At 32.3% G+C, this 20,233-nt stretch overlaps 1 protein-coding gene across 3 annotated transcripts in view; it reads right to left on the bottom strand.

Annotated features, from left to right (window-relative positions):
- LOC114335705 (transmembrane protein 272) overlaps positions 1–20,233 on the bottom strand; it is a 140,757-nt gene that overhangs the window by 51,735 nt on the left and 68,789 nt on the right. For all 3 annotated transcript variants that reach the window (XM_028285987.2, XM_028285988.2, XM_028285985.2), the window contains exon 3: positions 17,031–17,150. In XM_028285987.2, the coding sequence (XP_028141788.1) occupies positions 17,031–17,150 (120 nt within the window). The remainder of the gene's footprint in view (positions 1–17,030; positions 17,151–20,233) is intronic.

Here is a 20,233-nt window from a genome sequence, read left to right as displayed (position 1 = left end):
TCGGGTTTGAAAATAAGGGGGCAAATTTCGTTATAAACATTTAGAACTGAAGCCGCCCCTGTACATCCTATAAGTTTTTAACTTGCAGGTTATTGTTGCTGAAGACAAAATAAAGATTCAAAACTAAATAAAAATTTTCTACGACCAACTAAAGCCGAGATAATTGTTTTTATTTTCTTAAATCGTAGTGACTTTATTTATAACAATTAAGAAATTATTTCACAGTCATTGACTAAAGAAAGACTTATGTTATCTTAAAATAAAAATTATTTTAACCTAAAATTACATTTAGTTATTAAAAATGATTTTTAAAGTGTAATGGAGATTTATTTTACGTTACGACTATGATTTATTGTGTCGGTTGCCCTAGCAACGGCTAGCAACTTATAATACTCACGGTTATAATACTCACGGTATAATAATCACGGTTTTTGCTTTAAATTTTAAAGCACCGCTTGGATTGACATGAAATTTGGCAAACACATAGATAACATGTTAAAGAATAAAAATGATATTGGACCTCTGTGTGCTTTTGTCCTGGGGGTGAGTTTCACCCCTTATGAGGGGTGAAAAAATATATGTTCAAAATAAGTTCGGAAATAAATAAAACGTCTAATTCTAAGCACTTTTCGTTCTATAGCATTTTTTCACCAAGTTAATATCTTTCGAGTTATTTTCGAGTAAATACCTTAATTTTTCAACAACAAAAAAACACCTTTTTAGGCGGTTTATGACAAGTAACTCAAAAAATAAGTGTTTTATTGAAAAAAATGGCTTTTAACAAAAATATAGTAAATTAAAAATTGAAAAAAATGATGTATGCATGAAATCTCTAGACCCAGTATAAACAAAGTTCTAGCTAATGAAAAATGGGTTCATATCCGTCAAATTTCAAAGTGAATTATTTCAACGTGAAATAATCAAAAAATCATGCACTTTTTCGAGAAAAATCATTTTTAAAGTATTTAAAAAAATATGTATATCTGTTTTTAAAAAATGTTTGTAGCATCAAAAGTAAGCAAGTTACTCTGAAAATAAAGTTAATGTCTTTTTTTGGTCAAAAAACTCGAAAGTTAACCCCCAATTAGCATCTTAAATCAAATTAATCATTACCGCTTAACAAGTTACTTTGCTCATGTATTATTTATATGATCTGTAAGTATCATCGGTTCAAAGGTTTTATTAAAAAAAAATGGTTTTAAAGTAAATCTGTTTTAATTTTTAATTAAAAAAAATGTTTTTTTTTCTAAATAACTTAAAATTTATTAATGTGACCAAAAATCACAAAGAGTAAAAAAAATTAGTTTTTGCTGTTATGAATATTTTGGATTTTTTGCTTTTTTTTGGACGGCAAAAATTTGTTAAGATATGGCTGTTCTAAATTTGCATACACTCGTGATTATTGACTAGTTCAAGTCCTTTTAACTACTGCCCCTTCAAAAATAAGCACTTTGAACCGATGAAACTTACAGACATAAACGACACATACACGAGTAAAACAACATTAAAGTAAAATTGATTTCCCGTGGTGACTTTCCCGAGTTTTTTGACCAAAAAAAAGAGATCAACTTTATTTTCAGCGTAACTTGCTTATTTTTGATGCTATAAACTTTTTTTTAAAACAGATATACATATTTTTTTAAACACTTTAAAAAAGTTGTAACGATTTTTCTCCAAAAAGTGCATGATTTTTCGGTTATTTCACGTTGAATAATTCACTTTGAAATTTGACGGATATGAACCTCTTTTTCGTTAGCTAGAACTTTGTTTCTACTGAGTCTAGAGATTTCATGCGTACACCATTTTTTTCAATTTTTAATTTGCTATATTTTTGTTAAAACTCTTTTGTTCAATAAAATACTTACTTTTTGAGTTATTTGTCAAAAACCCCCTAAACACGTGTTTTTTTTGTTGTTGAAAAATAAAGGTATTTACTCGAATATAACTCGAAAGGTATTAACTTGGTGAAAAAATTCTATAGAACAAAAGGTGCTTAGAATTAGACGTTTTATCCATTTCCCAACTTATTTTGAACAGATATTTTTTCACCCTTTATAAGGGGTGAAACTCACCCCTAGGACAAAAGCACAGAGAGGCTCAATATCATTTTTATTCTTCAACATATTATCTATGTGTTTGCCAAATTTCATGTCAATCCAAGCGGTGCTTTAAAATTTAAACCGAAAACCGTGATTCAATGTATTATAAGTTGCTAGCCGTTGCTAAGGGTAACCAACCGCCACAATAAATCACAGTCGAAACGAAAAATAAATCTCCACTACATTTTAAAAATCATTTTTAATAATTAAATGTAACTTTCGGTCAAAATAATTTTTATTTTAAGATAATATCAGTCTTTCTTTAGTCAACGACTGTAAAATAATTTCTTAATTGTTATAAATAAAGTCACTACGATTTAAGAAAACAAAAACAATTATCTCGGCTTCAGTTGGTCGTTGAATATTTTTATTTGTTTTTGGAACTTTATTTTGGCTTCAGTAACAATATTCTGCAAGTTAGAAACTCATTGGATGTACAGGGGCGGCTTCAGTTCTTAATGTTTATAACGAAATTTGCCCCCTTATTTTCAAACCCGAAATAAGAGGTTGAAAAATGTTATACGCAATTTACATCAGAATATGAAAACATAAGTCTTTAGAAGGATAGTGGATCTTGGATTAACTCTGTACGACTTTTTTTCAAAAAGTTATAGCCTTGGTCATTTGATCTCTTGGGATAAACAAATTATAATATTAAGTAACAAGTTCACAAATCGGGCACTACAATTTTTTTTATGTTTAGTATTGGAAGATCTTCATTTTAAAGCCTTAAAAAATACATAAAAAATATTTTTACAATAAATAAGGCAATTTTTTGGCTATTTAAGGCTGTTTTGCAATAACGTATTAACGAAATAAAACTTGCCATAGCTCAAATTATAGGTTTTTTAATTTACTACAATTTTCTATTTAAAATTTTTTCTCTAAAATGAATATCCTAAGCTACAAAATTAAAAATCTTTAAAAATTGCAAATTTAACAAATGAAAATCGTCATAAATAAAAAACCGAACAAAATTTTTGGTTACATTTTAGTATAAGTTATTCCTGGCATCGTCCTTTACAACACCTGATAGGTTTCAAAAATTCCTGAATTATATCCTGAAATCGACCTATTTTTCACCCACAGCTTGGACTATAAGTAATGCAACTGACATTTCAATTTAAAAATTGATGTAACAAAAGGTGTTTTCCAATTGAAAACATGGAATAGAGGTAACAAATGAAGGAGATAGTAGACAGTACTCAACCGACAGTACCTACATTAAAAATCATAAATATTTTCTTCAAAACAAAGTAAACAAATAATGGCTCCCAAAAGCGTTTTAGGAATTCTAATTCTGAATATTAAAAAAAGACAATAATTTAACGGGTAAACAAACATTGAATAAGAAGAATAGAATATCAACGTTAATTAGAACATAAACTTTAATACAGAGGAAATACAAAACAATTCAATACATAAAGTGAATGAAATAGGTTCTGAAACTGTTTTCTTGTTATGTTTATTATACACTATTTCTAAAATAGTGTGATATTCTTTATAACCTAGTTGGCTATAAAAATATTATATATATTGTAAATACATAAAGGCAGAGAGAAAGAAGAAGAAAATCTAATTATCTAATTGTATAATAATTTGTATGCATAAATTTTGTCAATTTGTATTAAGTTCAAATAGTTCATTTTTAAAAAATATTTATTTTTTTTCATTCAATATGTAAAATAGGTACCGATTGGAATTACCCAGTATTTTGTTAAGTTTCTCTTTTAACAATGGTAAAATAATTCTGATTTTGGGACAAATGTTTATAAACGTATCTTCTTCTTCTTCTTAGGGTGCCTGTCCGTTCCGAACGTTGGCGGTCATTCTGGCTATGATGACTTTGTTAGTTGCTATACGGAATAGTTGTGTTGAGGTCTTTCTATACCATGTTCTCAGGTTAGCAACCCAGGATATTCTTCTTCGTCCTGGGGCCCTTTTTCCTTCAATTTTACCTTGTAAAATGCACTGGAATAGCTCGTATCTGCCTTGATTTCTCATTATATGCCCTAAGTACTGCAGCTTACGGCCCTTCACGATGTTGACTAAATCTGCGGTTGTGTTCATCCTCCGTAGTACTTCTTCATTGGTGACTTTGTCTGTCCATGGTATCTTCAGGATCCTTCTGTACAACCATAGCTCAAAAGCTTGAAGTTTCGATAAAGTTTCCGCCTTCAAGGTCGTTTCTACTCCGTATAAAAGCACTGAGTACACGTAACATTTAAGAACGATAAACGTATCAGTGCGGCTAAATTTGATAGAAAGTGCTTCTAAGTACAATTCGCGGGTGAATGCGAGTAGGTATACGAAAACGTTTTTGTTATCGGAGTTACCAGAAATATTTGGAAAAAGTCGGGAGTTTCGATTTCCTAGAAAATATTAAAAGTATTGACGACTGGAAATTTGGAGACGAAGTAGGGATATTTGTTTTGACCAATTGAACTGAAGGTATGGCAGTGATGGAAGGGGATGTTGAGCCAAGCAGTTTTTGGCAAAGAGAAAAAAGGCAGTGTATTCCCCATAGCTGAAAGGAGCAGTTTGTGCTGTTAAAAAAATAAAAAGTGTCTGTCTTCGGTAATCAAAGCCTGATAGGCCCCGTAAACAAAAAGTGCCAAGTAAATGTTTTTAAAGATAAAATTAAATTCAGTGATAAATGGTAGCAGTTGTATCCAGGTATTAAGATCTATATTTTTCTCTATCAATATTCTCAGTTGCGAAGATTTCGGTTTTCTTTGGTTCATCGACGTCTACATAAAGACTCCAGTGTAATTTGGCATAAACTTTTACATAAACAATTTCGTAAATTTTTAAATTAATTTTTGTTTACCAGCTCTAATTCATTATTGTACCTATACTGGGTAACATTATATTTAAAATAATTTGCGGTATTTTTCATGTTCTACTACATTTATTTACATAATCGTTTCAGATTGTTGGTTTTACAATTTATTCTATTATTAAAATTTGTGTTTAATTCTTTGGTATAACTTTTTTTTAAACAGTTATATTTTACTTTTGACTTTTATTTTTCCACGAGCTTCTTCTGAATATTGGTTTTTCATTTCTGTGATTGGATGACGTAAAACCCTGAGATAATTTATTAATTTGAGCTAGCCCAATACAAGTTTTGTTACATTAATAATAAAAAATAAAGATAAGTATAATTTTTAAATGCTTACATAATGGTAGAATCAAAACAATCTTATTAAGAAAGATAACTTTTTGTTTGTTAAATTTTCAAATAAATTATAAATAATTAAAAATGCAACAAACAATAATTTTAAATAATTGGTTCCAAATTTATATGAGGCCGTAGTAGATTTTTATGAATATTAAACACTAGCATAATTTGTTTTAAAATACTAGCAGCTAGCAACAGAAAAACTGATACAAAGCTCCCCTTAACCGCGTACATTACGCTTGTACACTATGTTTACGTACGAATATACATCAAAAGACAACAGACAACAACATACAATAGACAAAAACATGTTTTGACTGAAAGCCTACAATTTTTATTTTAGAATTTTTTTTAAAACTTCAGCCATATTAGTCCAAATGCTTATGGGTTTTTTTGCAATTTTTTTATGGAAAATGTATACAAGTTTAACAATTTTACAGGTATCTTAATCATGAAAAACATCCAACGTGTGTTTAATTAACTTATTGAAATTCTAATTTAAACATCCAACATGTAGAAATTCTAAATATATTTTAAAATGAAATAAACGAAAAAATATATGATTATCATAGAATAAAAGTAAGTTGGAAATCATCATTACAATCTAGAAATTGTTCATTATATTAACTTTAATAATTCAGATGTCATATCCATATCGTATTTATTTATTAAACTCACAGGCCTTGTAGGCCAAGGGCTAAAACGTTTACATTTCTGATTACAGTTTATTTTAATCTTATAAATTTTATTTAATTTCACTTTAAGTCTTTTTATACATTTCTTCACAACTTCCCTCCATAATTTCCTGTCCATTGCTCGTTCTTTCCATCTCTCAATGTTACTTTTCTTCTGGTCTTCGTACACACTGTTCTTCCATTTTTCTCATTGTCTGCCTTTCCTTATCTTTTATATCGGTCTTCATGAGAGTATCATTTTTGGCATTATTTCATTTCCCATTCTTTCGATGTATCCCAAATATCGTATTCTCTATGTTTTGATTGTCGTCGTTATCGTTGGCTCTTTATACAGTTTTTCCAATTCTTTATTGGTTCTCTTCTGGACTGACCTTCTATTTTCACACCTCTATATATTACTATTTGCATTTTCCTCTCCCAGTCTTTCTCAAAGGTCTGTTTCTGACTTTTTCTGCACCCATACTTCGCATGCGTATGTTCTGTATCGTCTGATAACAGTCTTATAAATTCTGATTGTTGTTTTTCAGGAGACGTATTTTGATTTCATTAATGTTCGTAATACCACATACTTTTATTTCCTCTAATTAGCCATTCTTGCCTTTATCTCATGCTCTTCATGACCATTTTCATCTATTCTGACTCCCAGGTAATTCATTTCTTTGACTCTTTTGAACGAGTATATTTTTTTTTCCATCTATTTGTAATATGATGTTATTTTATGTTTGTTTTTGAGTCTGTCTCATTATCATATACTTTTTTATTCTCTTCATTTTTTTTAAATAGAAATTTTCTTGGCTTATTTAATTATGTTTTTCATTAACCTTTGTAGTTCTTTCTTGCTTGTTGCTAATATATAGTGTCAGATCATCTGCAAATGCTATGCATTGGTGGTCGTCTTTAAATATCGTTTGTTGGATGTTTATTCTGCTTTTCCTGATTATTCCTTTCAATGTCAGATTGAATGCAGTTGTTGATAGTGGGTCTCCTTGTCGTAATCTTTCCTTGGTTTAAAACTTCTTGCATGTATACCCTTCCCAAGCTACTTCGTTTGTTGTATTTTCCATCGTCATCTTTACCAACCTAAAAGTTTTACTTGGTATCCCCAATTACCGATAGGTAATTGCAGATAGGTAAAATAGGCAGATATTACCGATAATGACATAAGGAGCGGAGACATCAACATTAATAAAAAAGACAGCGGGAAAAACTTAAGAGTAATCCAGAGACCTACGTAAATCCTATTTACATTACTCTCCAATAACACCATCAGACAAAGAACTAAGGTCAAAAACATAGTGAAACAGTTAAATACAATGAAATGAACATGGACAAGTCATGTGACGAGAATACTGAACTACAGATGGACTAAATGAATATTATAATGGCGACTACAAACACACGAACGTATTACGCCGTCTACTTTTAAAATTTCAAATGGTCATTGTAACTTTAGACACTGTACGAAAGTTTTCTGGGATTGACGGGTCACACAATCTCCTTAGGTCTTTCAGTCATGAGTTCTGGGGTCTTCGCAGTGATCTTTTGCCCCGTATTGTTCCTTCAAAGATGATTTGGAGTAAATTATTCTCTCGTTGATTATGCTTACTAATTATTTTTGTTTACTCATGCGCCGAAGTATCTATCTCATCGTTGATAACATTTTGTACCCTTGGAATTCTCAGCATCTTTCTGTATTTTAGTCTTCATGTCTTTTCTTTTTCATAACATCTGATCATTCGTATTCTGAGCTCTAGACTAAGGTATGATTTTATAAAAATATTTTTATGTTCATGAGAATTTCATCGCTTGTTCGATTTTGAATAGGATCTCTTTTTTTGGGTTACATTGGTTGGAATTTTCTCCCAAATATTTTATGGAAGTTATCTGCTCTATTATACACTGCGCGTCAGAGCTTATACCTACACTGTGCGTCAGATAAAACGGGCCACCCACAAAATGGGTCATTTTTGATATCTCGACTTTCCTAAGCCTGTTTTCCGATTTAAGTGATCTTTTTAATATGTTATAGCCTTATTCTTTAACAATATCGCTGTAATAATATTGTTGCTAGACAGGTAAATTGCCATTGTACACCGGGTGTACCAATCAAACTGTGTTTTTCCCTCAAAGTTCACCACACCCTGTGAAATATTCTAGCATTGATAAAATATTGAAATTAAAACCCAACGATAGCCTCAGGTTTTCTTAACGACGTTCTACATCTTCGTTGCGGGGTATGCCTCTCAGAGGAAAGGGAGGAAACTTATATGCAAGCGAAAGTTGGTAAGAATGCATTTATAGCAGAATACTCAAAGCATATGTTTAAGTATTGAATACTTTATAAAAATAAATTATAATAAATTACGGAAATTACGGATTAAATTACGGAATTAATGATAATAAATAAATTAAAAATAAATTGTACGGTAAATAATCCTCATTTTTTAATGTTATTTCTTACAAAAAAACCTTTAATTTAAGCACAAATCATTAAAAATCGTAAATTTGGGTCAAAAGTTATTAACTTTTTAAGAATTCCCATAAGAGCCCATGTTAAAACTTAACTTTGACCCTTAATAGTAATTAAACGGCACGGTAAAACAATTTTTAAAAAATCAAGTCTTAGTTTTTTGAAGTAAACTATAACATATTAAAATTTCATGCAAATCCTTAATTCTTTGCCGAAGGTGTAGAACGTCGTTAACATTCTGTTTTTGGATTATTAATTCGCTTATGTTGGATAATAAAAAAGTTAGGTACTTTAACAACCAGCCTTGTTCTTCATGAGTACAGGGTGTTTCTAAATAAGTGCGATATACTTTAAAGGGTAATTCTGCATGAAAAAATAATGACCGTTTGCTTTATAAACATATGTCCGCAAATTCTGCTTTTCGAGATACGGGATAATGAATTTTTTCTTACAAATTGACGATTTATTTATTGCTCTAAATTTATTTATTGCTATTTATTGCCAGTTGAGATATGCAAATGAAATTTGGTAGGTTTTAAGAGGTAGTTATTGCGCATTTTTTGACATACAATTAAGAATTTTATATTCACCATTGGCGTGCATATGAGTCATATTACCCCGGAGATGGGGTAATAATATGACTAAAAATAGAAGAGGCCTGCAGAGGATCATCAACTCTCTGCAGGATATGCGCTCCTGACTGAAGAACATTCGTGACCGGACAGGACTTAATTTACAAGCACTCTTGAGAACGATAAAAACCCGCATACCGTTCGCCAAAATTATTGCTGACTTCCCCTGATGAGAACGGCATTTCTGAGAATTGCAGAGTACAAAAGTCTCATAATTGATCCTCTAGTCATTTGTATGTGAGTTTTACTTTCATCATCAATATTTAATAAGCCATTTATCTCCAGTATCCTAACTATTTCGTTTACTCCAAAAATGAAAACTTTTGTAATACGCTTATTGGTTGCCTAAGACCAATACTAACGAATTTACTAACTACAAGTAGCTTTGACTTTGATATATTTATGACCAGTAACCAGTACGTTATTGGAATGTCCTCTAGTGACTGGATCTACAAGGGATTGAAGTAGTAATGTCATCCGCTTCTAATCTTGTTGCTGGTTTCTCCTCCAAATCGAGCTCAACATTTTTCTTCCAAAGTTGTTATACTTAGTCAATCTTTAACTAAAAGATTTTGTACTTTCGCTCATTCTTCTTTTTCCCAGGTTTTACCGTTAGGGTTTTTCCATTAGAACTTTTGTACTATATTTTGAAATCTTTTCTTTTATTCGATTTAGTGCTCTTACTCCGTAGCTTTTGCAACTTTCCATATTCATATTTTTTATGTTTTAGAGTAGGTACATAGTCAGTTGGTTGTGTAAGGGTACTGGTACGGGTACATAGATGTTTGTCTCTGAATATGGAAGGACTAAAATTTGGTCTTAAAATATAATTGTGCTGGTCATTAAAAATATAGATTGTAATCTTGATGTGACCAATATTTTTATAACTTTTAGTATAATAAATTAATAAATGAATAATTGTAAACATAAAATGAGCCTAATTCTTGAATAACTTAGTAACAAGTCGCTCGCACTTACATATTATGTATACATACCTACATGCTATAAAGAATATTTACATAAAGACCTACGAATGCACTTATGTATAATTAAAAAATGAGCCAACAAATTTAATTCAAATCTCGAATTCCAATCTCGAATCATTCAGAGTAAAAAGTGTTAAACTGCAAAAGTTACCAATACTTATCAAAAATAGTATTATCAAACAATTTTATACATAGTATTGTAACACTAATAATTATCGTAAAGAAAAAAATTCCAGAAGTAAAGAGAAAAGAGGCCATGCAGTAATTTCCTGAAAAATGTATGTATCATTTTTACATGAGAAACAACACCATTTAATTAAAATAATAATTTTTTATTATATATACAGGGTGTTTCATTAATATTTGGCAATATTTTTACTGCAGATTCTTGGGCTCAAAATATTAAGATTTAACCCAAATCACTTAAATAAAATATGGCTCCCTACTCAGTTAGATGGTGTTTTATTTAAAAATTGAAAAACTATTTGTACCCATTATTTTAAAACCATTTGACATATCCTTGTCATACTTGGCAGCAAGTGTAGGTACTGTACACCCAACTAAATTAATAACATAACATGATATGTTAAACAAACGTTTCTGGCTACTACCAGAGGCGTACGACGGAGGAAAGTGAATGGTTCTTCTTCTTTGAGTGCCTCTCCTATCGGAGATTGGATATCATTAGGGCGATTCTAATTTTATTTACTGCTGTTTTGAACAATTCGTTAGTGGTACAGCCAAACCACTCTCTCAAATTTCTCATCCAGGACATTCTTCTACGGCCTGGATTTCTTCGTCCTTGGATTTTTCCTTGCATTATGTTTTGTAGGAATGTGTACTTTTGTCCCCTCATCAGGTGGCCTAAGTATTCAAGTTTTCTCTTTTTTATATTCAGTAGAACTTCTGGCTTGTTATTTATTCTGCGTATTACTTCTTCATTTGTAATTTTATCCACCTAACTTATTCTTAGTATACGGCAGTAGCACCACATCTCAAAGCTTTCAAGATTTTTAATATTCCTCTGTTTAAGAGTCCATGACTCAACACCGTAGAGCAAAGTACTGAATACATAGCATTTTAACATTCTAGTTCGTAGATGAATACTAATATCACGATTACAAAATAATTTTTTCATTTTTATAAAAGTAGACCTGGCAATTTCAATACGTCTTTTTATCTCGTGATTTTGGTCACCTGTTCCATTGATAAGGGTTCCCAAGTATTTGTATTCGTTTACTTTTTCAAGTTGGGTACCGTTTATTGTGATACTAGTGTCATTTATTGGATTCTTACTGAAGGTCATATATTTGGTTTTTTTGACGTTCATCCTTATGCCGTAGTTATTACATATCTCATTCATACTTTTAACTAGATGTTGTAGATCTTCCGTTGTTCTTGCCATTATCACAGTATCGTCAGCATATCGAATGTTATTGATAACTTCTCCATTGACTATTATCCCTTCGTTTGCATATGAGAGAGCTTCTTGGCATATTTGTTCGCTGTAGATATTAAACAAGAGCGGTGACAATATACAACCCTGTCGTACCCCTCTACGTATTTCTATTTCGTCCGATGTTTGGTCTTCTATTTTTATATTAGCTCGCTGATTCCAGTACAGATTTAAAATTATTTGTATGTCTCTGGTGTCAATGTTCTTACTCTCCAGGATTTCTTTGAGTTTACTGTGGCGTACTTTGTCAAAGGCCTTTTCAAAGTCCATAAAGCAGGCGTGTACCTCTTGGTTAACATCTAGGCATCTCTGTGTTAGAACGTTCAGGGCAAAGAGAGCATCCCTTGTACCTAATCCTTTTCTGAATCCCATCTGTGTATCGTTAATATCGATGTCTAGTTTTTGATAGATTCGGTTGTGGATGACTCTAAGAAATATTTTAAGCAGGTGACTCATCAAGGAGATTGTTCGATGATATGAACATTGCACTGCCTTAGTTTTCTTCGGTATGGTAACAAACGTAGACAGCAACCATTCTTGTGGTATTATACCAGTACTGTATATTGTATTGAATATATGCAATATTATGGTTACGGATTGAACATTCAAAAGCTTCAGCAGTTCTGTAGGGATTTCATCAGGTCCGTTTGCTTTTCCATTTTTAGCGTTTCTTATTGCGTATTCTACTTCTTCTTTCAATATGTCTGGCCCAGTTGCATTGATTATCTGAGTTAAGTTGTTTCTATCGTCTTCAAATAATTCATTCAGGTATTCTGTCCATATTTTTATTTTATTCTCTAGATCTACAATAAGGTTTCCATCTTTGTCTTTAAGTTTACCTATTTGGCATTTCTTTATGCTTCCTGTTATCTCTTTTACTTTTTTGTGCATATTGAACGCATCGTACTTTTTCTCATAGGTTTCCATTTCTTCACACTGTTCTTTAATCCACGCCTCTTTGGCTTCTTTTATTTTCTTTTTTATGTGTTTGTTTATTTCTTTGTATTTGTCTAGGTAATTCTTCATATTTCCTCTTTGTTCCATCAAGTCTAGTATGTCCTGTGTCATCCACCCCTTGTTCTTTGTTGTCGTTTTTGTCAGATGTTTCTTTCCTGCTGTTTGTATAGCTGTATTTATGTACTTTAATTTTTGGTTAACGTTATCTGTATCGTTAATTTGTTGTTGCACTGAACTGAGGTTTTCATTTATTTCTTCTCCTGTTTCTTGTTGTATATTTTTGTTTCTAAGTTTAACTAAATCTAGTGTCTTTCTTTGTGGTCTCCTCATCTTTTTTGGTCTCGCCTCTATCACAGTAACTACCGGATTATGATCTGAGCCTATATCAGCTCCTGGGTACGTCTTAGTACATTTAACAGCATTACGATACCTCCTTGCTATCAGAATGTAGTCTATTTGATTTCTCACTGTTTTTTCTTTGGTATGTTGTGGAGATGTCCATGTATATAATCGCCGAGGAGGTAATTTAAAAAGGGTGTTTGTTATTACGAAGTCTTCGCTCTGGCAAAATTGAATCAATCGATCTCCTCTGTCGTTTCTGTTTCCAAGTCCATAGTTTCCTACATGTTCTCCTACCTTACCTTGACCGACCTTGGCATTAAGATCGCCCATTATTATGTTAATGTGTTGCTTTTTTATTGCTTTCAGCATTTCTTCTAAGTCGTTGTAGAACTGTTCTATTTCATCGTCATCTTTATCTGCTGTTGGTGCATAGGCTTGAATAAGATTTATTAAGTTATGTCTTTCTTTAATTTGTATTAATATTAAGCGTTCTGAGTAAGGAGTACAGGTAATCAGAAAATTTCTCCATTTCTTTGAAATGATGATTCCAACTCCGTACCGATGGGTGTTGTTGTCGATTCCGGAGTAATAAAATACGCCATCATTTCGTGTTGAACATTTCCCGGATCCTGGCCATTGTGTATCGCTGATTCCTAAAACATCGATGTTTAGTCTATTCATTTCTTGTTCAACATTATCCAGTTTTCCTGCAGAGAACAAACTTCTCACATTCCACGTTGCAACTCTTAGTTGCATTCCAAGTTGTTGGTTTCTGCATTTTTGTACAAGGATTTTGCCAAGTGAATGGTTGACCCTTCCCAAATTCTAGCGTATGTGGTATGTGGTCTGCTCTAAATCAAAACGAAAACCAACTGTCTTAGTAAGCAAAATTATACGAAATAATTTGCGGTTAGACGCGGTAGACATCTATTAAACACAACTGATTCAATAAAATTGTGTTTTGACTAGGAAAGTTTTGGGGTAGTTCTGATTTCTTTCATTATATATGGATTTTGGGCTGCTGAATCCGAATATGAGGTTTGCGGACAAAATTTCTTGCCAGAACATTGAAAAAATCGCGAACAAAGCGAAAAATTTCAGCTTTTTTCCGCTTTTTTCTCAAATTTGGAAAACTATTAACTTTTAGTAAATGGTCTGTTAACAGAAATTAAAGTACTTAAAATTATCTACAAATATCACTATTTACTTTTTTTTCAGATGAACCGTTCGGTCTAAAGTACAAGTTGAATATTGCCAATTTTTAACGGTCTAGACAAAACCCACTTTTTACATTCCAAAACTTTATTTTTTATTAGAATACTGTCATTTGATAAATTTCTCCTTGTTTTCTGTACAAATAATAAATGTTAGTTCATAGGTATGGTATGTCTCTTGTGACAGCTTCCATGAGTCCATTCCGTCCTAAGAGGCCGGGAATGTCTCCGCTGTTCCCTTAGAGCCACAGGAGATCAGTCACAGAGGAGTCACAGTTTCAGTTGGTGTGAACATTTCCTTCGGATCTGTTATCTTGATTTCTGATAAACCTTGAGGTTTTGTCCTTTTAAAATGAATTAGTTGAACAGCTCCCTGACTTCCATAAACCTCAGGCACGGGTTTCTTTTTTATCCGAGGAATGGATTGCTTAGAAGCTACTGCATGTTTTGGGGCAATACAAGAAATTGGAAATGACTGCAAGACTTGTACGCACTTCTAAATAGGTCAAAACGGCAAACAGGTGTATGTTCTCAAAATACTTTTGATAGTGTGTAAACAATTTTTTATTATCAGCTAAGTACTTTCAACACATAACGTGCCATCATCAGAGCTTCGTCCTGTGATAAAACCTCGTTGTCGTAAAACCTGTCGTTTAGCAATTGCTCTTCTATGAAGGTTTTATAACAGGACGAAGCTCTGATGATGGCACGTTATGTGTTGAAAGTACTTAGCTGATAACAAAAAAATTTTTTACACACTATCAAAAGTTTTTTGAGAACATAAACCTGTTTGCCGTTTTGACCAATACAAGAAATGCCTCATATGGCGTGAAAAGTGTGGTATTTGTCGATTGTATGTACGTTAAAATCAGCGTTATCGTACACTTGCTGAGTAAAGCACGGCAGGTCAATTTTCTGCGGATCGCCTGCGAATGCTGACACTTCCAGGCGAACAGCTTCTGTATAGGATGAGCAAAACCCCAAAGAGGAAACTACATCAACCTATTTTCTTGAGCCGTACGTTTTGTAGAGAAAACGGCCAACCCTGCAAGGAATGGTGAGACCAACTACCTGGGCCTTACTGCCGCTACAAGACTTTGAGCAAGTGCGTTGCTTATTTGGAAGTGTCAGCAATCGCAGGCGATCCGCAAAAAATTAACCAGCCGTGCTTTACACAACAGGTGTACGAGAACGCTGATTTTAACCCTTTCTATGCCAGGCCTTAACTTGCATGTTGGTCCCTCAATCCCAAAGGTTTTTTCATGCTTAGAGTCCCATTGCCTTATATATACGTCGCATATAAATAAACAAATAAATGACCAAAACATGTTTTTAATGAGTTTTTTTTAACCAACTTAAACGTTTTCTTTTCAAAAGTACTCATCAGAGAGCAAAACCAACTTGAAAAAATGTAACTAACTTAAAAAAAATAATGTAATGTAAATTAACATTAAAAGTTTTCTTTTGTGTGGTACTCCTCAAAACATGACACTACGCAAAGGCCGACTCCGCATCTTGCACACATGTATCTCGATTCGCTTCTTTTTTTTTCTGGTCTTTTCTGTGGCTACAAACGCTTCACCTTCTAGCACCTACCTATAAGCGTTGCCACCAGTGCTACAATATAGCATATATCTAAAATATGTGAACAAATATATACGGCAATGGGTCCGCATGACCTGTCTTAGGTGCCAACATTTTGAGGCTTTGGGAACAATAATCTAACATTTTCGGACATATTTCTACGGCATTGGGATACCAATGAGTCTAAAATTTTATAAGCAACGCATATTTTCGGCTTTGGTAAATTGAGACCATAACACCTTGAACGTATATATACGGCGGCTGGGAATACAGACCCACTTTTTTAAAAACAAATAATGCAGCGTTGGGACAACGTACATACAATCGACGGATACCACACTTTTTACGTCATGGGTGGCATTTCTTGTATTGCACCAAAACATGCAATAGCTCCTAACCAATCCATTCCTCGGCTAAAAACTAAACCCGCACCTGAGGTTTATGGAAGTCAGAGAGCTGTTCAACTATTACATTTTGAAAGGACAAAACCTCAAGGTCTATCAGAAATCAAGATCCGAAGGGAATGTTCACACCAACTGAAACTGTGACTCCATCTGTGCCTGATCTTCTGTGGCTCTAAGGGAAAAGCAGTTACATTCTCGGTATTTTAAGATGGAATGGATTCATGAAAGCTGTGAGAGGAAACATACCATATTCATATTATGAACTAACATTTATTATTTGTACAGAAAACTAGGAGAAATTTATCAAATGACAGCATTCTAATAAATACTAAAGTTTTGGAATGTAAAAAGTGGGTTTTGCCGAGACCGTTAAAAATTGGCAATTTTCAACTTGCACTTTAGACCGAACGGTTCGTCTGAAAAAAAAAAGTAAATAGTGATATTTGTAGATAATTTTAAGTATTTTAAATTCTGTTAACAGACCATTTACTAAAATTTAATAGTTTTCGAGATTTGAGCAAAAAATTTTCTCGCGATTTTTCCAATGTTCCGGCAAGAAATTTTGTTCGCAAACCTCATATTAGGATTCAGAAGCCCAAAATCCATATATAATGAAAGAAATCAGAACTACCCCAAAACTTTCCCACTAGGGAGCTCGTAGAGTACAAATTGACTGAATCAAACGAGAAGTCTAAGATCGGAAAATCTAAAACTTCTATCATTGGAACCAAAATTCTGGTGCTATCCTAATTCCGTGCCTTCTAAAATTTGCAACGGAAACGAACAATAAATCTAAAATTGCATTCCACTACCCGTCAATCGAATTTTGACTCCTTGTACACAAAATATATATTTACGGTATGCCCACTCCAGATAGATTGGAAAACAATTATTCAACGTTATTTAAAATAATGTCCATGTCATTATACATTATAGAACAAATGGAGTTGTTTCTTCAGTAATATTCTTTTTATAATTAAAAAAAAAATAGTAATCACAATACTTACCCAAAATAAGGAAGACCATTTCAATGGTGTATAAACTCGATTCAACATATCCAACTTGAAAATGCCTCATTATTTGCTCTCTCATGTAAGTTGTAATTTTGGTGATTAATCCAATAGCACCTAATAATAAAAATGTTAAATATTATATTATCCTTCAGTATAAGTAAAAAGTTATTTATATAGGAAAAGGTTCCATTATTTTAACCCGGGAGCAGTCGCGCCGTGAGAAAAAATCTCACATTTTTATCCTTTTCCGTGATAACTTGATGAAAAATTTTTCAACATTGCTTTCCACTCGTAAGTGCCTTGAACAAGATCGTAGTAATGCGTAGAAATTTTTTTATTTTTTTTGTGGAATTTATGACTTTTTTCTACAACCACTATTCAAAGTGCACTTTTCTGCACGGTTTTATGTTAGCAAACTTGATATTTTCTCACAGTATAAGATATTTGACATTAGTGTGCAGAAAAGTGACGTTTCTGTGCCGCAAAGTGACGTTTCTGTGCCGCAAAGTTCTTTTCTGCACAGTTGACTACCTCATTCTGAGTAACGTTATATTCTGTTTACATCCGTGGACTACCGCATTCTGAGTAACGTTATATTCTGTTTACATCCGTGGTTAAACTTTAGACAAATATATAACCTATAAGACAATTATTATATTTAACTATAGCATAGAAACTAAATTATGGATGTTACAACTGTTTTATTTTACAATTTTATTTTTATTAAACATTTTATAATTATCAAATAACCAATAAGGATTTAGCAACCTGTGCAAGAGACGTCGAATGAAGTAGGTTTTGTGTAAATCCGTGACTGCATAAATATTTATAATGTCAATAATGTGTAATAATTGTTTAAATTTAAACAAATTAAGGCAGTGCATTAATTTTTTAACTGATTTCTGTGCAATTTATTTAGGTATAAGGAATTTAAATTGATTAGTAGGCATTAATTAAATACAGTTTAAAATTTATCACATAGGTACCTATTATAATTAATCGTCGTTTGGAAATTGTGATTTTTATTTTTAGGAAAAACTGTGCTTGCAGAAAAAGTATAGTGTGAAACACGTGCAGAAAGGTAATTTCTCACTCGTTTGAATTGCGGCACTCGCTTGCGCTCGTACCGCAACTTTTCAAACTCGTGAGAAATTAGTACCTTTCTGCACTTGTTGCACAATATACTATTTTAACATAACAAGTAAATAAATAGTTATTTTCCTAACAAGTGCAGAAAGTCATACTTTTCCGCACGCGACTGCAGTTTGCCGAACGACGCGAAGCGGGAGTTCGGCAAGCAGTCGAGTGCGGAAAAGAGACTTTCTGCAAGAGTTAGGAACAATATTTTTTCTACGAGTCTTTAAAAATGACAAAATCTTAATCAATTAATTTAATTAATATGAAAATACATACACAAATTAATTCTTTGACAAGGTTGTCAAAACCAAACTTTCAATATAATTAGTTAGCATGACGACGATCTTCTTTTCCATGACGATGAATCAAAACGACTGTTATTGTCTACCGATTTGACTTTCGAATATTATGTCAAAATAATTTTAATTCATCGAATAGGGAACTTGCATAAATCTTTAAATATTAAAATGATATTAAAAAACATAAGGTAACATGATCTTAAAACGCTTGCATGCGAAAAAAAAACAAATATTTTTAACCCGTACGCTAATTACGACACTTTGAAAATGCTATAAAATTCAAATATCTTAGGAGGCTCTTGAACGTCCTTCTATTGGTTCGACATCACGGGCCACGGGCCTAGCAGTCGGAAACAACGCGATTAGGGTAGGTATCACGGGTATATTACATTTTAATCGTCTTTAATGGAAAATTCCTAGGTATTATTTATGTTCATCTTATATACTGTAATAAGTAGTTCCCCAATCAGCTTAGTTTTAAACTGAAATTGATAAAGTTGAGTGCTACTTTGTAAAGAGTTTAAAACGCATAATATGACGGACGAGGGTTTTGCAAAAGGTCAATCTGACTAACTTACCTACCGTTGATGTCTTCATGGTGGCAACTTTTATAAAAAGTAGTGAAAGCTATTCTATTGGAGAAATGCGAGGTGTCAAGGCAAATAAGTAAAAGTTATTAATAAGCATGTTTAAACCGTTTATAACAATAGTTTGGTATCATTATATTACAGTATACAGTTTGCCCCGTGGGTTTGATCTACCTACTTCTAATCGAAGGATTTCGTATATCCTGGAAAAGATTACGGTGTAATTTGCATTATAATAAAGATTGTATTTTATTGTAATGTTTATTAGTACCTACTGCAGCATTTCATTATTGTGTTCAAAGCCTTCTGAGAAAAGATTATGGTGATTAGCAGACGTACCGATAGAACGTGTACATAGCCAACAAAATCCTTCTTTACAAAGTTAATAATCCGCATAAATAAGAAGAATCATTATTGTAATTTTACAAGTTAATATCTTTATCATCTCAGCTTATACTTACACCGCATCCCTCGGTAGACCGCAAGCTATAGTAGAAACCCGACTGTAGACCGCATACTATAGTAACACCAATACTTTTTAGTTACTCTTACTTTTATTACTAAAAGTTTTGTTTATTTTTAAGTTACTTGTTTCTTCTTTGTTTTTCAACACAAGAAACGACAAAAGTAATTTCATAAAAAAGAACTTTTTGATACATGTCAACAGAGATAAAATGTTAATATTTTGCCTGTCACAGAAAAAATCATTTTTGCCACAGAGTAAAACAAGATATTTCAACTATATTATTATTTATCTATGTGAAAACTGCATCAAATTGCATTAAATGCAATATCCCACCGAACGGTCAAACGATATGAGTGGCCTGTGACGTCAGAGCCCAGCTCTCGCTTTTGAAGTTGTTTAAAACGGAAATTTTAGGCGCGGAACTTTGACCATTTTATCAGAGAACAAGGACCACATTTTATGTTGTACGTACACTATTCATTGTTAAGACGTAATATTTTAAATATAACATTTTAAAACATAAATTAACAATTTTATGCAAAAAAATTTTTTAGTGCATGTTCCCTATTGTCGCGTTAATTTCATTAAAACAGGAACACAATAAGATACATTTGAAATAAAATAGTAAATAATATCTAAATATTAGTTTATTGCATGTATTATAATTATTTTAATGCCGTATTAAAATATCTAAACGCGCGCGGAAAA

The sequence above is a fragment of the Diabrotica virgifera genome, chromosome 2 (assembly GCF_917563875.1).
Source record: "Diabrotica virgifera virgifera chromosome 2, PGI_DIABVI_V3a".
In the NCBI taxonomy this organism is placed as follows: Eukaryota; Metazoa; Arthropoda; class Insecta; order Coleoptera; family Chrysomelidae; genus Diabrotica; species Diabrotica virgifera.
This window is presented reverse-complemented; position numbering and strand designations above follow the sequence as displayed.